Source organism: Phyllobates terribilis, unplaced genomic scaffold, assembly GCF_046119375.1.
Source record: "Phyllobates terribilis strain yellow unplaced genomic scaffold, ASM4611937v1 Scaffold_8__6_contigs__length_399053987, whole genome shotgun sequence".
In the NCBI taxonomy this organism is placed as follows: Eukaryota; Metazoa; Chordata; class Amphibia; order Anura; family Dendrobatidae; genus Phyllobates; species Phyllobates terribilis.
In genome coordinates this window covers 185,060,221-185,076,670 of record NW_027362768.1, presented here as the reverse complement: position 1 = coordinate 185,076,670, position 16,450 = coordinate 185,060,221, and the positions used below count along the sequence as shown (strand labels likewise).

Below are 16,450 nucleotides of genomic sequence, written 5' to 3'. Positions count from 1 at the left end.
TGAACGTAGCCTTATTACAGTCCCAGCAGAGTGGATGGGATTTATAGCGTCTCCTGCCCACTCTGCTCGGTGTAACCTGCGGGTCAAATCTGAAACATGTTCAAATTTCTTGCAGATACGCGGAGTTTTCTGAGCAGATTTTTCCCATAGACTTGTATTAGATGCTGAAAATCTGCAGATAAAAAGCACACGTGTTTTTAGTGCATTTCTGCATCAAAAACGCGCGTAATCCGCACCTAGGTATGTCATTAAAGTTTACTTAAAGCCAAATACCCAGAAGTATCAGAAAAGAAGCCGAATATAAACCATGAGCGACCGACAAGTGTCAAAAATGCGATAATAACGCTCGTAAAAAAAAGCACAATGAAAGAATGCAAGGAACCGAAAAGGTGCAGAAAAGCTGCAACATCAAAAGCTGATGGTGGGAACGGAGCCTTATTATTAATGACATTCCATGAGCTGATAACCTGATGTAACAATAATAATAATCTTTATTTTTATATAGCGCTAACATATTCCGCAGCGCTTTACATACATTATCGTCACTGTCCCAATCGGGGCTCACAATCTAGATTCCCTATCAGTATGTCTTTGGAGTGTGGGAGGAAACCAGAGAACCCAGAGGAAACCCACACAAACACGGGGAGAACATACAAACTCCTTGCAGATGTTGTCCTTGGTGGGATTTGAACCCAGGACCCCAGCGCTGCAAGGCTGCAGTGCTAACCCAAAAATATTTTGGGTGATTTTTTTCCCCCCATGTCATAGTCCTTGTTTTGCTGTGTGATAGTGGAGAGGCAGGTCAGGCCTGGTTGCTCTGGCCCTTTAAGGCTTGTTGTGGTTTCCATGGCAACGGAATGGAACACACAATGGTGTATCTGAACATTCCGATGCCAGACAAGCGTCCGAGCACAGGTAAATTATAGGCGACTCTCAGGAAACCGCCACCTGGGAATAGCTGGGTATATAATGTATACCTGCCCGCCTGTATATAATGGGCGCTGACAGCAGCTGGCACTGATTTCCCTGCTGGTGCTGCACCCCATGGTGTGGGGAGCCCTGCCACACTGATTAACCCTTCCTCTCCCTCCAGGACATAGGCAGCCTTCCAAGCATAGCAAAAAGTCTGATTAAGGGCTTATTCACACCACTGCATTTTGGCCATACTTCCACATATGTATTAATGCTGTAAATACCTCCCTGCCGTGAACTTGCATTCATAAAATCTGGCTTTTTTTCATGGCATATTTTACTGAGTTTTTGTGTTTTTCAAAATGCCGCATGCTCTCGGGATGATGGCTTTTTTTTTTTGAGCCTCTTTTCAGTTAAACTTCTTTATAGCACTTAAAAAAAATCCCGAAAAAAACCAAAACATTAAAATGTAAAAAATACGAAAGAAAAATGTGAAAAAGTCATGATATTTTTCATTGAATAATTGTGTGTCTGTTTTTCAATACACTGCTTGCTCTCGGGATGGCGTTTTTATTTATTTTTTTTGCAGTTTTCCTTTAAAGTTCTTTAAAGAACTTGAAAAACTCTTGTAGAAACACAATGTAAAAAAGAAAAATGTGAAAAACTCATGGTATTTTTACAGGTGCATGGAAGAGTCCCACTGTCCCAACGTCTAATTATGCCCGTGAATGTTAGTGTGTGGCCCTTGATATAGTGTTTTGTGAAATGCCCGTACAGATGTAGCAGAGCTGAGTTTGTCATGTTCCTTTATTCCATTATCTGGTGCTCGGAGGATGCAGTAACAGGGATTTTGCCACCACTTGCTAAATCTATTGGTAAATCAACAGAATCAGCCCTAATTGTTTGCTACATTGGGATCTCGCTCAGCTTCCTCAGCTATTGTAAAATTCCCATAGACTTGAGCTGTGCGTCTTCCTCTATATACAGTGATTTAAGTGTAAAAACGAAAACAAATATAGTTTGATACTAATACTAACATATATAAGAATTGCTTAAATAGCAATCACCTAATACAAAATTCCTTCCAAACAGGAGCATCCACCAATACATAAAATATTCCCCATTGCTCTGCAATCTTTTTACCTCCTTTGGGGGTCTCCTGTACCTTTTCCTGCAAATGATAGACCACTGAGCCTTGTTGGTTACTATTGCATTACCTACCATAGCAGTTACCACCATTATAACCTAATTTGGTGCCGTAACTGTGCTGTGGGCATGAACCCAAGCATTTAACTGTAAGGCTGTGTGCACACGTTGTGTTTATGTCGCATTTTTCTGCGCCATTTGGTCACAAAATCTGAAGGATTTCCTGATGACGGCAAAGCGAATGAGAATCCTGAAGTCTCGTGCACACGTTGCTTATTTGTGAGTTGCAGATTTAAAACTACAGGATGTCAATTCTTACACTGTTTTGCTGCAGATTTCATCCAGACTAATGAATGGGAAAAATCTGCACCAAAAACGCAGCAAAAAGGTGCATATTTTATGCTGCATTTTTTTCTGCCAAGAGATGCAGAAATGGTGCAAATACTTGTGTGTACAGACCCTTAGTTTAAACTCTGACTTCTTTGTTAGTCTTTCATAGAAAATGGGCAGCAAACAATCCTCCACTTGACATTATTAGATTATTTCCCCCCACAAAATATGCCATATTGTGCCCAAACAGTACTGTTATATAGTGTTTATATACGATGCTGCTAGAAAGTGCAATGAGAATACTGCCATATGGAGGTTGCATAATAATGCTAAAAGATGTCATGATGATACTACTGCCGAATAGTTTCAGAATTCTGCTATAAAGTGTCGAGATAATACTGCAATATACAACTATATAATAGCACTGAAAGGTGTGAAGATAATGCTGCCATATAATTACGTAGTACTGCTATAAGATGCCAATATATTCTTGTCAAATGCAGTTACTTAATACTGCTACAGAGTGCCAAAATAATACTGCTACATAGTATTTACATAATATTGCTATAGTCCCAAGATAATATTGCCTTATAGAGTTACATAATACTTCTGTTTACTGTCAAAATAATACTGCCATGTAGAGTTTACATAATACTATTATAGAGTGTCAAGATAATAATGCCATATAGATACAGAATACTACTATAAAGTGCCGAGACAATGCTGCCACGTAAAGTTACATAAAGCTGTTTTAACGTGCAAAGATAATACTGCCATAGAGAGATGATATTATACCGTTAAAGGGTCATAAATACCCAATGCCAGACAGTATATTACCCAGATAATAATGTATTATAAACGCCACATGATAATACCATATAGTCCCCACATAATGCTGCAACTCAGTTCCCAAATAAAACCCCGCTATCTAATCCCAGTAGTTTTGGTTTGCTGTGTGTGTTGGTGCCCCTTATGAAGTGTTACCCCTGGACAGCTGCCTAGTTTGCCACCCTCTAGAGGCTGCCCTTTGTGACTACGTCTGGCCTTCCTGTGTGACATTCTGGATATTTTACAGGACCGATGAGCTGACAACATGGAGGAAAGTTATCTGGTGTCGGCCTCGGAGAACATTTTACTTGAACATGGACGCTCCTTGGATAATTGTCGGACCACGGAGCTCCAGAAACTTGTGATTTTAAATTTAAGTAAACAGCTCTTAAAGGAGGTGGAAGTCCTGGACTCCTGCTCGGCCCTGAGGTCCTGCACGCTGGCTAATAACTACCTGATAGACATTGCAGCGTTGAGGAACTGCGTGCAGATCGTGACCTTAGACCTGCACGGGAATCAGGTAAGGCGCCTTCTTTTATAGCTGTTGTAGATATTTTTTTAAATATTTGGTTTAAATATAACTTTGTAACTTTCTTTTATAAACAGCGCCCCCCTTCTTCATTATGGCTGTTCTCGGTATTGCAGCTTGATCCTATTCATGTGTTTAATTTCTATTGAGACTTTTTTTTAATTTAAAGAGGCTGTCCCATAAATAACATTTATCATCTATTCACAGTACAGCTGATAAATGTATGATCGCTCCATCGATCAAGATAATGAGGGTTCCGGAGGTCTCCTTTGTGACTGGAGCCGTAGTGAGCATGTGCAACCCGCTTCCTTCGCGTCTGAGTGGAGGCTGCACACGCTCACTACCGCTCCATTCACACTGTGCACTTTGGATCGCTGGGGGGTCTTAGCCATCAGATCCCCAGGAATCATACATTTATCATCCAGCCTGAGGGTAGGTGAAAAATTTTGTTCTTGGGACCAACCCTTTAAGGGTAAAGTCATCTTAAAGGGGATGTTTGAGATTAGAGAAATATTTTTGACTTTCTCCCAAAATAGCGCCACCCGTGTCCATAGGCCAAGCCTGGATTTGCATCTTCTCTAAAGCCATTTAATATTTAAAGGGAATACATGCTGACTGTTTCCAGAGGTAGTACTACGCCTATTCTTAGTTTACGTCAGATATTGCAGTTTAGCCTCATTGAAAGTGTTAAAATACAATGTGACCAATTTGTTACAGAGGAAATCCATACTAAAAACGGGGGTTTTTGGGAATAAAAAAAAAAAACATGGTTAATTACTTCGAGAAACAGCGCCACTCTTGTCCAAAGGTTGTGGCTGATATTGCAGCTTAAACTCAATAAAATGTTAAAAATGCTACTGAGCCATAAAGGTGAATGGCATGTTACTGATGGCGTACCGGTCCGGACAGTGTGGGTATTTCTTCTAGAAATAGCGCCACTCTTGTCTATAGGTCGTGCCTAGTATTGCACCTCAGACTCGTTGACTGAATGTTGCAGACAGCCCATTGACAAGAATGACCATATTGTTTGGTCACAAGTGTCCAGTCTTTTATTCCTGCTGCTCCCCTGAGATTTCCTGTTTTTCTTTTGATATTTTTACATCCGTCATCGAGTTCTAGAAATATGCTCTTTTTAATTTATTGCTAATTTTTATGTTCTTTACCATCGTCTCCAGCTGTCAGACACATTTTTTTTTATATCAAATACATTTCAGTACATATAAAAAAAAAAAAAAAAAAAAAAAAACACCTTAGGTCCGTAATAACCTGGAAAAAAAAAATAATCACAACTGGTGATTTTGTATGAAATGCGCATAGTAAAAATAATAAAAGTACAAACAATAAAACTGTATCAAAAATGCCCTTTTTTTTTTTTTTCTATCTATGCATCTATAAAAAATTAATATAATTAATTTAATAAAAAATTAATAGAAATTACTTGGTAATTTATATGTACCCCATAACAGGGGCAAAAAAAGAAAATAATCAATCCTGCATAAAACAAGGCCGCGTGTAATAAAAAATAGATGAAAAAAAAAATTGGGATTAAAAGAATTGAACTCTAAGGAGCAACAATATATCAAAAATTTCCAGTAACCGTCCCCCGGGACTACATAAACCTACCTGACTCTGGACCCATGAGAGACGTCGCACTGATTCCAGGAGGGGCACCTGTAATTTTTAGAATTATCAATGGCCAAAATACGACGCACAGAGTTACTATGTGCGCAGCGCGAGAAACAAGAACTTCTAAACAACTAATAATTAAAATGAAGAAGTTGTAAAGACACTTCAACCTTCCTCTAACTTTTGGATATGCAACTAACTTCGAGAACAGATGATGAAAAGAGTTCGCAGCGTCTCATTTATTTTTAGTGAAGTAACCCGGGAAGCTTCCTGTTGAAGTACAATAAGGACAATTTAATTGCAAGAGCATAATTTATCTTCTCGCTACTTTCTCCCAGCTGACAGTAGTTTTAATCAGGTCTATAAGTGCGATCAGGTGATCGCGCTGTCCATTGTTGCATGAACAAATGAATGTTAAAAATAAAGTCATTTAAATATACTGAGAGTCTGGAGAAAATAGTCTTTTCATGATGAGCATCGCCAAAAATATCTTTTTTTTTTTTTTTTTTTTTTTAAATGTAGAAAAATTAAATGTAATTAACTTTAACATTATTCGTCATTGTCAAGGATACTTTGGGCAGGAGAATATTATAAAGGAACAAAACTAATTTGGGCTATCCTAAAATGGGTCCTTAGTTCAGCTTCATCCCTCCAGCTAGTCCAGACCATCCACCGAATGCATCCACATACTTCTGTCCGGATTCAGCTCCTCAGGGGTGGAACTTCATTATTATAACAGAGGAGTGAGGGTTGGATTACATCTCCTGTAAATACCAATTTCACACTTAGGAACTTGTTCATACAGAGAAGCAACTCCCTAACATTACACTTCTGTGCAAAAGCCATGACTAAGTGGCATGCTAGGTATGGGAAGGACCCAGCGTACGACAATGGGAAAAGGGGGAAAGCCCAGCAACTAAGGAAAGGGGGAGTGGAGACCCCCTAAGCAGATCTAACAACATCTTGACTCCCCTATCGTCCCTAAATAGGTTCCTCACCTATCGCCAAGCAGGAAACCTAATCCCTAACTGACCCTGGAGCTAGGCCCTAGGTAGGGAGGGGAAGGGGTGAGCACTAGTCAGCCCCCACTGCAACTAAAGACAAGCAAGGTAAACAGACAAGGGGATACACTTAGCTTTGAGAAGACACCGGAGCGATCACAATTACAATCCACAAAGGAACTCCAAGGAGCATCTAGCCGACGACTAGAATTCAGACCTGAACAGAGAAATTTACTCTATCACCAGCAAATCTCTGGAGAAACTGACTGTAGTTAAAGATCCAGTAAGGGTGTGTCAATTAGCAGCAGAAGGTGGAGATCACCGCTGGGTCCTAGAGAGGGAGGGATGATGAAAAGATAAAGAAAGTGTCTGCAAGACAAGCGCAGCGACCTTCTACAGCCGGATCCAGAATGACTGTCTGTCAAACCTGACACAGACATGACAACAAGGAGACCGAAAATCCATTTTACCCCATAGGTAGACACCAGTATTACAAATGGATGAGTAGTCCTTGGTAGGAGGGGAGGGAGCTATTACCAGATTTTGCATTGGGTCTAAGGAGTTTTATCCTATGTTTCTTGAACTTCTCGATTATTGACCTCAGTTCTTTTTTCTTTCAGATTCAGAATCTTCCAGATCAGGAATTTTGGAGGCAATTAAAGAGCTTAAAGCTTCTTTATCTGCATGACAACCGCATCAGAAGTGCGGATAATATCGAATCCCTGTCCTCCTGTCCAAACCTCGCCGGAGTGACTCTGTATGACACGCCGCTGAGCCTGCAGAAGAGTTACCGCCATATAGTCGTCAATAGTATATGGTCGTTAAAAGCCCTGGATAACTTTGTTGTTTCCGATGAAGAAATCATTGAAGATTGGAAACTCGGGGGAAGGTTCAAGGCTCTTAGCCCTGAATTACACATCAACATGTTACCTGTATCCAGCAAGGTAATGTGACATAGAGATGTCAACCCCTTTATGGACTTAGAATATAAAGTATACATACAGTGTCTCTTGACTCCTAAAGAACCTCGGGGCCCCCATAAGAAATAATTTGAGGATCCATCCTGAAACTTTCCAGAACAGGTGAAAATCCACTTCTAAGTGCAATGTCCATTCTTCTGTTACCATGTCACACACAGGCGCAATGGTTATTATAGAAGGAACCCCAAAGAGTGATGAACCCAAGATGAAAATGGGGCTATCTGCCCCATTAATTCATGGTGTCCTACCTAATGCGTGCATAAGCCCTAATAGGATGGCCGGCCAATGGGAAATCCACTTTACTGTTAAAGGTGAAGGTACGCTGTCACTTAAGAAGATATTATTATGCGGGTGTCATGGCTTCCATTACCTGGGCTTCATAGGAAATGTAATTTTGATTTATATACTGTAATAGAATAGTACTGTAGTATATAGCCCAAGCGATTAAATGGTCACATGTTCAAATCCCCAAAGGGGACTTAAAAAAAATTACAGTAAAGAAAAAAATTAAGAAAAATATAAAATACAAATCCTTCACCTTTTTTTTTTCTCCTTTTAAAAATAAAGAAATGAAAAAATAAAAGCATATTTGTTTTAGCCAAATACGTAAAAGTCTGATTTATCAAAATAGGAAAATGAATGAACCAATTCAGAAAAAAAAAGAAAAAAAAGTCACGGGTCTTAGAGAAAAAAAAAAAAATGGAGACAAAAGCCACTTTTCTTCTTTAATGCAAATATTTTTATTTTACCACTTGAATAAAAAATAAAAACTATACAAGTTTGGTATCTCCGTAATCATACATAAGTGAATCGTTAATTATGTTAACAGGTTATTTTTACCGCACAATGAACACTAAAAAAAAGCCAAAAAACAACAACAGTAGGAAAAAATGGAGTGTTCTGTTGACAAAAATATCTCCGATGATAACTTTTTTTGTATTAAAAACAAAGATAAAAACACAACGCGTTTCGGCTGCTGACAGCCTTCCTCAAGTGCCTACATAGTCTTGGCACTGAAGGGGTTAATGATGCCTGCGTCCAGTAATGGGGGACTCTCTACATACCCTCCCCCCCCCCCCCGTATCAGGTATGTGGAGAGTCCCCCATTACTGGACGCAGGCACCATTAACCCCATTCAGTGCTGAGACTATTTAGGCACCTGAGGAAGGCTGTTATCAGCCGAAACGCGTTGTGTTTTTATCTTTGTTTTTAATAGTGGTGTCATTCGAAAATATAAATCGTCTTGCAGAAAATCGAAACCCTCATTATACGGCTAGGTGGATGGAACAATAAAAACGTTATGGCTTTTGGTAGAAGGGAAGGAAAGGGAAAAAAAAATGAAAGTGCAAAAATGAAAAATTGTCTGGTTGGGAAAGGGTTTAAACTTCAGAATCCAGAACCTTCGCTATAATCTTTGTAACGCAAATATAGAAAATAAGTCTATATCTCATCTGCCGAGAGCTCGTATGATAAATCCAACCCTGAATAGTATTCTTCTTTCCAGAGTTTCCTTTAAGAAACCGGAAGGCGCCGTTAAGTGAGACATTGGCGCTTCCGTTACGTCTTGGGTGTAAAGGTTAGAAAATCCCCTGTAGACGTCTCCAGTAAATGTCCTTTCGGTAATCTTTTATTGCACACGTATCGGAGGCTGGAGCTGTAACACATTAATGAGACGATGCTTTGTTTAATAGGAAGCGCAGAACCCGAGCGCTCCCTCTCCGTGGCGAATCTTCAATATTTCATGCGTAATCCTGAAGCGAGCGTCTGGGCGCAGCGTCTCTCCTTTTTTTTTAGGAATCACGTGCCGCATTGATTGTGCTCTTGTTACGTTGTAGGATTTCAGCCTGGAGAATGAAATGAAAGCGGCGGACGAAATCATTCGAGAAATCAATCGCGTTCTGGCAACTTGTTCCCCGGTGCTAATTGTCCAGAAATGGATACGAGGATATTTAGTGCGTCGGAGGCTGGGGTGAGTGCGATACGTTCACTGTCGTTTTATGTTTGTTTTGAGCAAAATTGGCAAAAAAAGAAAAAAGAGAAGAAAATCATGTTTGAGAAAGTGGTTTATGTTCCCATAAAGTATGTGGCCCCAGCGTGCCGTGAACATGCTGCTATATAACAATAATAGGCTTCCATAAAGCGCCCGCACCTCTCTGAGCTCGGTTCTTTTGGGTGAAATAAACGCTTAAGTAGCAAAGTCTGGAGGGCACGAGCGCAGAGAAAATATTCACTCTCCGATGTATGTCGGACTATAAGTGGCTGAGAGAGAAGAAAATGCAGCCTCGGCGTTCAGAGGCTCGCGGCAGAATGTCAGGCAATAAAATGAGGTTATTGGGGCTACGAGCAGCACAAAGAGACCGGTGAGTATGGCCGCAATCTGCTGCCCTGACTGCATTATTGTATGGTCCTAAAGGATGAAATATAGCATGAAGCTCCTAATATTCACCAAGTCTCACAAGAGGACGGTCCAGCCACTACCACCCAGCGTCTGCTCCGTGCAGGAGCACCCCGAGACCCACTCACAATCCTAGCACACCTCACAAGTTTCTTGTACAAGGTTTGGTGTAATGATCAGGGTGCAAATCAGTAAAGGTGCAAGGTATTCTGAATAGTGAGTGCAGCTCTGGAGTATAATACAGGAGGTAACTCAGGATCAGTAATGTAATGTATGTACACAGTGACTGCACCAGCAGAATAGTGAGCGCAGCTCTGGAGTATAATACAGGAGGTAACTCAGGATCAGTAATGTATGTACACAGTGACTGCACCAGCAGAATAGTGAGTGCAGCTCTGGAGTATAGTACAGCATGTAACTCAGGATCAGTAATGTAATGTATGTACACAGTGACTGCACCAGCAGAATAGTGAGTGCAGCTCTGGAGTATAATACAGGATGTAACTCAGGATCAGTAATGTAATGTATGTGTAACATCCCTGGTGGCGTGCTGGCATGGCTTACCACCTCCCACCATGCAAGATCGCCATCTTACCTATCAGTCCAGGCTGCACACTTTGCTCCAGTACCTGCTGTGTGCATGTCTCTTGTCTGATTGCTTAGGGCGGCGGCGTGGTTACTGCCTGTTTCTTATAGTTTCTGTGTGCGCACTCCTATTGCGTCCTCAGCCTATTGTTGTGAGTCACTGGATACTTAAACCCCCTCCACCCAGTAGGGGGTGCCTGAGCAACACTTTCTTTCAGTGTGTTCTGTGCAACTGAGTTGCCAGGTCCTGTCCTGTATTTTGTCTGTTTCCGCCACCCTGGGGGCTGTATACCCAGGCCCATTATCTGTATCTGTGACTTCTAGTCTGTTCCGCCACCCTGGGGGTTGTATCCCCAGGCCCGTTACCTGTATCTGTGACTTCTAGTCTGTTTCCGCCACCCTGGGGGCTGAGTTCCCAGGCTCGTTCCTGTCTGAACTGTGTTATAGCCCGTTACCTGTTTGTCTCTATGTCCGTAGCTGCCCTTTTCCTGCAGTGTCTGAACCTAACTCCAACTCGATGTCTCTGTACTTCTGTTTGTGAGTTTTGTGTCCACTCGCTACTTCATTGTAAGTACCTTGTTTGTATCTGGTTCTACTTTTCCCGTTTCCCTGCCTCCGTATCTACCTACTGTGTTCTAACTATCTTCCTGTATGTTCCTGTCTGTTCCATGTGAACAGAGCCCTGTCCTGTCTGCCTGCACCTTTCGCTCTGCTCTGCTTGTCCACTGTACCTGCGGTTTCTCTCTGCTCTGCCTGTCCACCGCACCTGCGGTTTCGCTCTGCTCTGCTTGTCCACCGCACCTGCGGTTTCGCTCTGCTCTGCTTGTCCACCGCACCTGCGGTTTCGCTCTGCTCTGCTTGTCCACCGCACCTGCGGTTTCGCTCTGCTCTGCTTGTCCACCGCACCTGCGGTTTCGCTCTGCTCTGCTCCGCTTGTCCTCCGTGCCTGCGGTTCTGTTCTGCAAGTCCACCGCACCCGCAGCTCTGTTCCTGTATCGCAGTCTGTACTGGTCCCTATCCAGCCTGCGTTCCTATCTGCCAGTATCTGCCAGTCTGCATACCAGCTGTGCCTGCCAACAACCGCCTGTCTGCATACCAGCTGTGCCTGCCAGCACCCGACTGTCTGTATACCAGCCGTGCCTGCCAGTACCCGCCTGTCTGCATGCCAGCCGTGCCTGCCAGTACCCACCTGTCTGCATACCAGCTGTGCCTGCCCGTTCCTGCATTCCCCGGTGTGGGTCAACAGCTGTGACCGGGGTCTGACCTGGAGTAGCACCTGGTCCCCCTGCTCGGTTCCTCCCTGGTTCACGGAGTCGACTGAGCCGCTGTGCGACCTTGGTCGGACCGAGTTGATACTTAGTCACGCCCCTCCAGGCACTCCTCGGTTCATGGTCCAGTGGGATCACTAACCACGCTCACGCCAGTTAGTCCGGGCATGTGCTTAACAGTATGTACACAGTGACTGCACAGCAGAATAGTGAGTGCAGCTCTGGAGTATAATACAGGATGTAACTCAGGATCAGTAATGTAATGTATGTACACAGTGACTCCACCAGCAGAATAGTGAGTGCAGCTCTGGAGTATAATACAGGATGTAACTCAGGATCAGTAATATAATGTATGTACACAGTGACTGCACCAGCAGAATAGTGAGTGCAGCTCTGGAGTATAATTCAAGATGTAACTCAGGATCAGTAATGTAATGTATGTACACAGTGACTGCACCAGCAGAATAGTGAGTGCAGCTCTGGAGTATAATACAGGATGTAACTCAGGATCAGTAATGTAATGTACGTACACAGTGACCCCACCAGCAGAATAGTGAGTGCAGCTCTGGAGTATAATACAGGATGTAACTCGGGATCAGTAATGTAATGTATGTACACAGTGACTGCACCAGCAGAATAGTGAGTGCAGCTCTGGAGTATAATACAGGATGTAACTCAGGATCAGTAATGTAATGTATGTACACAGTGACTGCACCCGCAGAATAGTGAGTGCAGCTCTGGAGTATAATACAGGAGGTAACTCAGGATCAGTACAGGATAAGTAATGTAATGTATGTACACAGTTACTGCACCTGCAGAATAGTGAGTGCAGCTCTGGAGTATAATACAGGATGTAACTCAGGATCAGTAATGTAATGTGTGTACACAGTGACTGCACCAGCAGAATAGTGAGTGCAGCTCTGGAGTATAATACAGGAGGTAACTCAGGATCAGTACAGGATCAGTAATGTAATGTATGTACACAGTGACTGCACCAGCAAAATAGTGAGTACAGCTCTGGAGTATAATACAGGAGGTAACTCAGGATCAGTACAGGATAAGTAATGTAATGTATGTACACAGTTACTGCACCTGCTGAATAGTGAGTGCAGCTCTGGAGTATAATACAGGATGTAACTCCGGGTCAGTAATGTAATGTATGTACACAGTGACTGCACCAGCAGAATAGTGAGTGCAGCTCTGGAGTATAATACAGGAGGTAACTCAGGATCAGTAATGTAATGTATGTACACAATGACTGCACCAGCAGAATAGTGAGTGCAGCTCTGGAGTATAATACAGGATGTAACTCAGGATCAGTAATGTAATGTATGTACACAGTGACTGCACCAGCAGAATAGTGAGTGCAGCTCTGGAGTATAATACAGGAGGTAACGCAGGATCAGTAATGTAATGTATGTACACAATGACTGCACCAGCAGAATAGTGAGTGCAGCTCTGGAGTATAATACAGGATGTAACTCAGGATCAGTACAGGATTAGTAATGTAGTGTATGTACACAGTGACTGCACCAGCAGAATAGTGTGTGCAGCTCTGGATCAGCTGCTGCTCAGTGTGCTGATTACGGGTGTGGTGGCTGCAGATCCTGCTGTGTTCTCCAGCTCTCCTGAGAACCAACACCTCTCCACCTGGGTACCTGCTCTCTCTCCTACCCAGGGAGGGAGCGGGTTTCTGGGATGAGTGATGGAGCCAAGTCCCAGGCTTCTGGTTCCCGAACCAGGCCGGCGGGAGGCAGGAGAAACCAGCAACTGGCCTGCACATCGGAGGACTCGGGGGTTAGACGCTCCACCAGGAGTCGCAGCAATGTGGCTCCTACTCCCCCCGGGACTGTGGAGACTCCCAGAAGCCGCAAGGCTTCCAGCATGGAGGTAAAGCCTGACAGCGGCGTGCATAATGGCGCTCCTTCCGGAGGAAAGCTGAGTGCTCACGGAGGTGAGGCCAACCTCACTGAGGGGGTTGGGCGCTGCAGGGACCCCGGGAGTCTGTGTCCACTTATGCTTCCCGGGTCTTGATCCACCTCCGTGAGTATGAAGATGCAAGTAAGCTCGTCAGGAGGCTCTGGGAGGAGCTGCGCTGCACAGGCGCAAAAGTTGCGGGGGCCTCCAAACAGAGGAAGGCTAAACTCCAGGCGGAGGTAAAGAGGCTGACCAGTGAAATTCATCTGATGGAACTAAGGAAAGCCACCATCAGAGAGCAGAGTGGTCCATTCAAAGAAAAACTAATTAATGAAGACCGCTTCAGAGAAATGGCTGATAACAGAGAGCAAAGGCAGATGGGGCTGCAGCCTGAGAGCCAGGTGGATGATGAGAGTGATGATGACCAGCAGGAAGCCCCACCTGGCAGCCTGCAAAGTCACCCGCAGGCCACGTGCAGTGAGCTCCCTGCAGGACGGGCGGCAATGGCATCCGGTCGGTGTTCTGCCGGCTCTGGGGAGGACAGTGACAGCAGCGGCAAGGGAGGGGCGCTAATGGCCGAGATAAAGCTCCTGGAGTCCCCAGTGTGCCTCCAAAACTTCCATCTTGGTGACGATCTACCAGAAGAGGCACCTGGTAACCACAAAAAGGCTAAGAAGACCAAGGCAAAGCTGCAGGAATTGGTAAGCTATGTCTATGCCCCCCTCCCTGTACCCCCTGAGTTGGCGGCAGGCTCAGCTCGCTGTATAAGCCCCGTTGCCCAGCCCAGCCCGGGTTCTGCTGTGGATCCGGTGCAAAGGCGCGGGGAGATTACACAGCGTGGTAGTGAGGCGCAGAGCTCCGTCGCTGCTTGTAGTAGCGGGGACGCAGCAGGAGGTGCATCAGCCGAGAGGCTTGACAGTGAGGGCGGCCCGGCGGCGGGCTTTCCGTCAGGCCACGATGCTGTGGTGCGCTCCTCAGTGGGAGGGGGGAGCGGCCCGGTGTTGGGGGCAGCTCCGGTAGCCTCGGCGCCTCTGAATGCTGTTGCCGCTGATCACTTAGTTGAGGAGCGGCGGCAGTGTAAGGGGGCTGTCGGGGCTGAGCGTTCCAGTCCTCCCACCAAAGTGCTATTCTGTGTTGGCGCCGCTGGTCAGGAAGATCCTGATGCTAAAGATCAGCGGCGCCTCACAGCGGCTAAAGATCAGCGGCGCATCACTACAAATTCAAAACAGCGGAAATTACCGACTGATGATGTGGAGGGCACACACAAGACCAGGGGTGAGGTCGCCTCCAGTTCTATGAAGGTGACTGAGCCCCTTGTGCCTGATGCGGAGGTCAAAAGGTCATCCACCATTGTTACTAGTCCAGCAGGAATGAATGTGGTGGTGGGTGTGAATGAGGCCAATTCATTGTCTAGTGTTGTGGTTGCTGGTTTTGGTGGAGGGTGAGATGGAGGTGGGTAATGGTGATGCTGTTGGGGCTGATGTAGTCACTGGTCCGGTTGCCCCCCCGGGGGTGGCAACGCCTGTCCAGAGTTATGCCAGTGTCACCTTCGGGGCAAATAGGGCATCCTCCTCGTCTCCGGGCTTTGGGGATGGCATGTTGCAACGGCGCCTTCTGGAGGCTCTAAAGAAGGGGGAGAGATCACTAGCGGTAGAGGGTCGAGAGGTTGATCTATCCTTCTGGATAGAGAGGCATGGCCGCGGGGCCTTCCGAGAGCAAAAAGGGGGGGATACAGTGTGGTCCCTCCCAACAGCCGGGCCAGGAAGTGTGCGTAGGAATGTGGTCCGTCTTCGGTGGAGGGACAGTGATGCATGTCCTCCAAGGTCTAAAGTTGTGGAGCTCCTGCTGTGGATGGGCTTCAAGGCGATTGACATCTATGCCTTGATACATCCCTATTCCACGCCTGAGTTTGATGTCAGCTTTGTTCGGCCGGAGGGGCTTGAGCTCTTCTGGACGAATTATGAGTTGGCAAAAAATGAGCCCGGCTGGCGAGACTTTGCCGTTCAGGCAGTGTCTCGCCAAAACCAGATCAAGAAAGTGACCGTGATGACTAGTAACGAGTCTCTTTCTTGCTATGACATCATGACGTGACTTGGTCGGTATGGAGAGGTGGTGGAGATGCCAAAGAAAAACCGCGACGAGTTTGGTATCTGGTCAGGGGCCTGGACGTTTATGGTAAAACGTAAGCGTTCAGGTGGTACGGTTGCCCACATTCCATCATCTGCCTTCCTGGGTAGGGATCATATCCTGGTCTTCTACCAGGGGCAACCGAAGCTCTGTCACAGGTGCGGTGACCCCACACACTTCAGTGCAAACTGCACTGTGCAGAAATGTGCATTGTGTGGGGGTGTCGGCCATCTTGCTGCCTCTTGTGTGGAGATTAGGTGCCACCTGTGTGGTGAGTTAGGTCACCCATTCAGCCGTTGTCCTCGCTCCTTCGCTAATGCAGTCGAGACCCCAGTGGGAGAAAGCCGTGAGGCCGATTCTGCTGGGGAGGGGACTAGCAGGGGTGGGTGAGCTGAGGGGCCAGGGAAGAAAAGCAATAAAAAGACACCTGCCCAGCTGAGGCGTCTAGACAAGCACAGACAGGAGAGGGAGCGGGGCGAGCCACAGGATACTGGGGCGGCCCCTGTCCTGGATGCCAGTGTTGCTGCTGAGGCCCCGAGGGATGATGAGTTGGATGAGGAGGTCAGCAGGATCCACAGGGAGGAAACCGCCTCTGCCTCAGAATCCTCCCATTATGAAAGTATGGATGAGGATAATAAGCAGTGGCTAGAAGACAAGCGAAAGCTCGGCACCAAAAAGAAGAGAAAGAAGGGAGATAAAACATCTTCTCCCGCTCTGACCAAGGTACCTAAGGAAGGTAAAACTGACTCCCCTCTGGTTGGTCTTTCTAACCGGTTCCAAGCCCTTGATAACATCTCTTCCTCTGA

At 45.3% G+C, this 16,450-nt stretch overlaps 1 protein-coding gene across 2 annotated transcripts in view; it reads left to right on the top strand.

Annotated features, from left to right (window-relative positions):
• The window catches only part of LRRIQ3 (leucine rich repeats and IQ motif containing 3), a 91,064-nt gene that overhangs the window by 513 nt on the left and 74,101 nt on the right, over nt 1–16,450 (top strand). The window contains exons 1-4 of one of the 2 annotated variants that reach the window (XM_073643897.1): nt 835–915; nt 3,464–3,736; nt 6,993–7,316; nt 9,188–9,321. In XM_073643897.1, the coding sequence (XP_073499998.1) occupies nt 3,482–3,736; nt 6,993–7,316; nt 9,188–9,321 (713 nt within the window). In that variant the 5' untranslated portion in view covers nt 835–915; nt 3,464–3,481. Of the gene's footprint in view, nt 1–834; nt 916–3,463; nt 3,737–6,992; nt 7,317–9,187; nt 9,322–16,450 lie in introns of those variants that run through there. The other variant, XM_073643898.1, reaches the window with a different exon arrangement.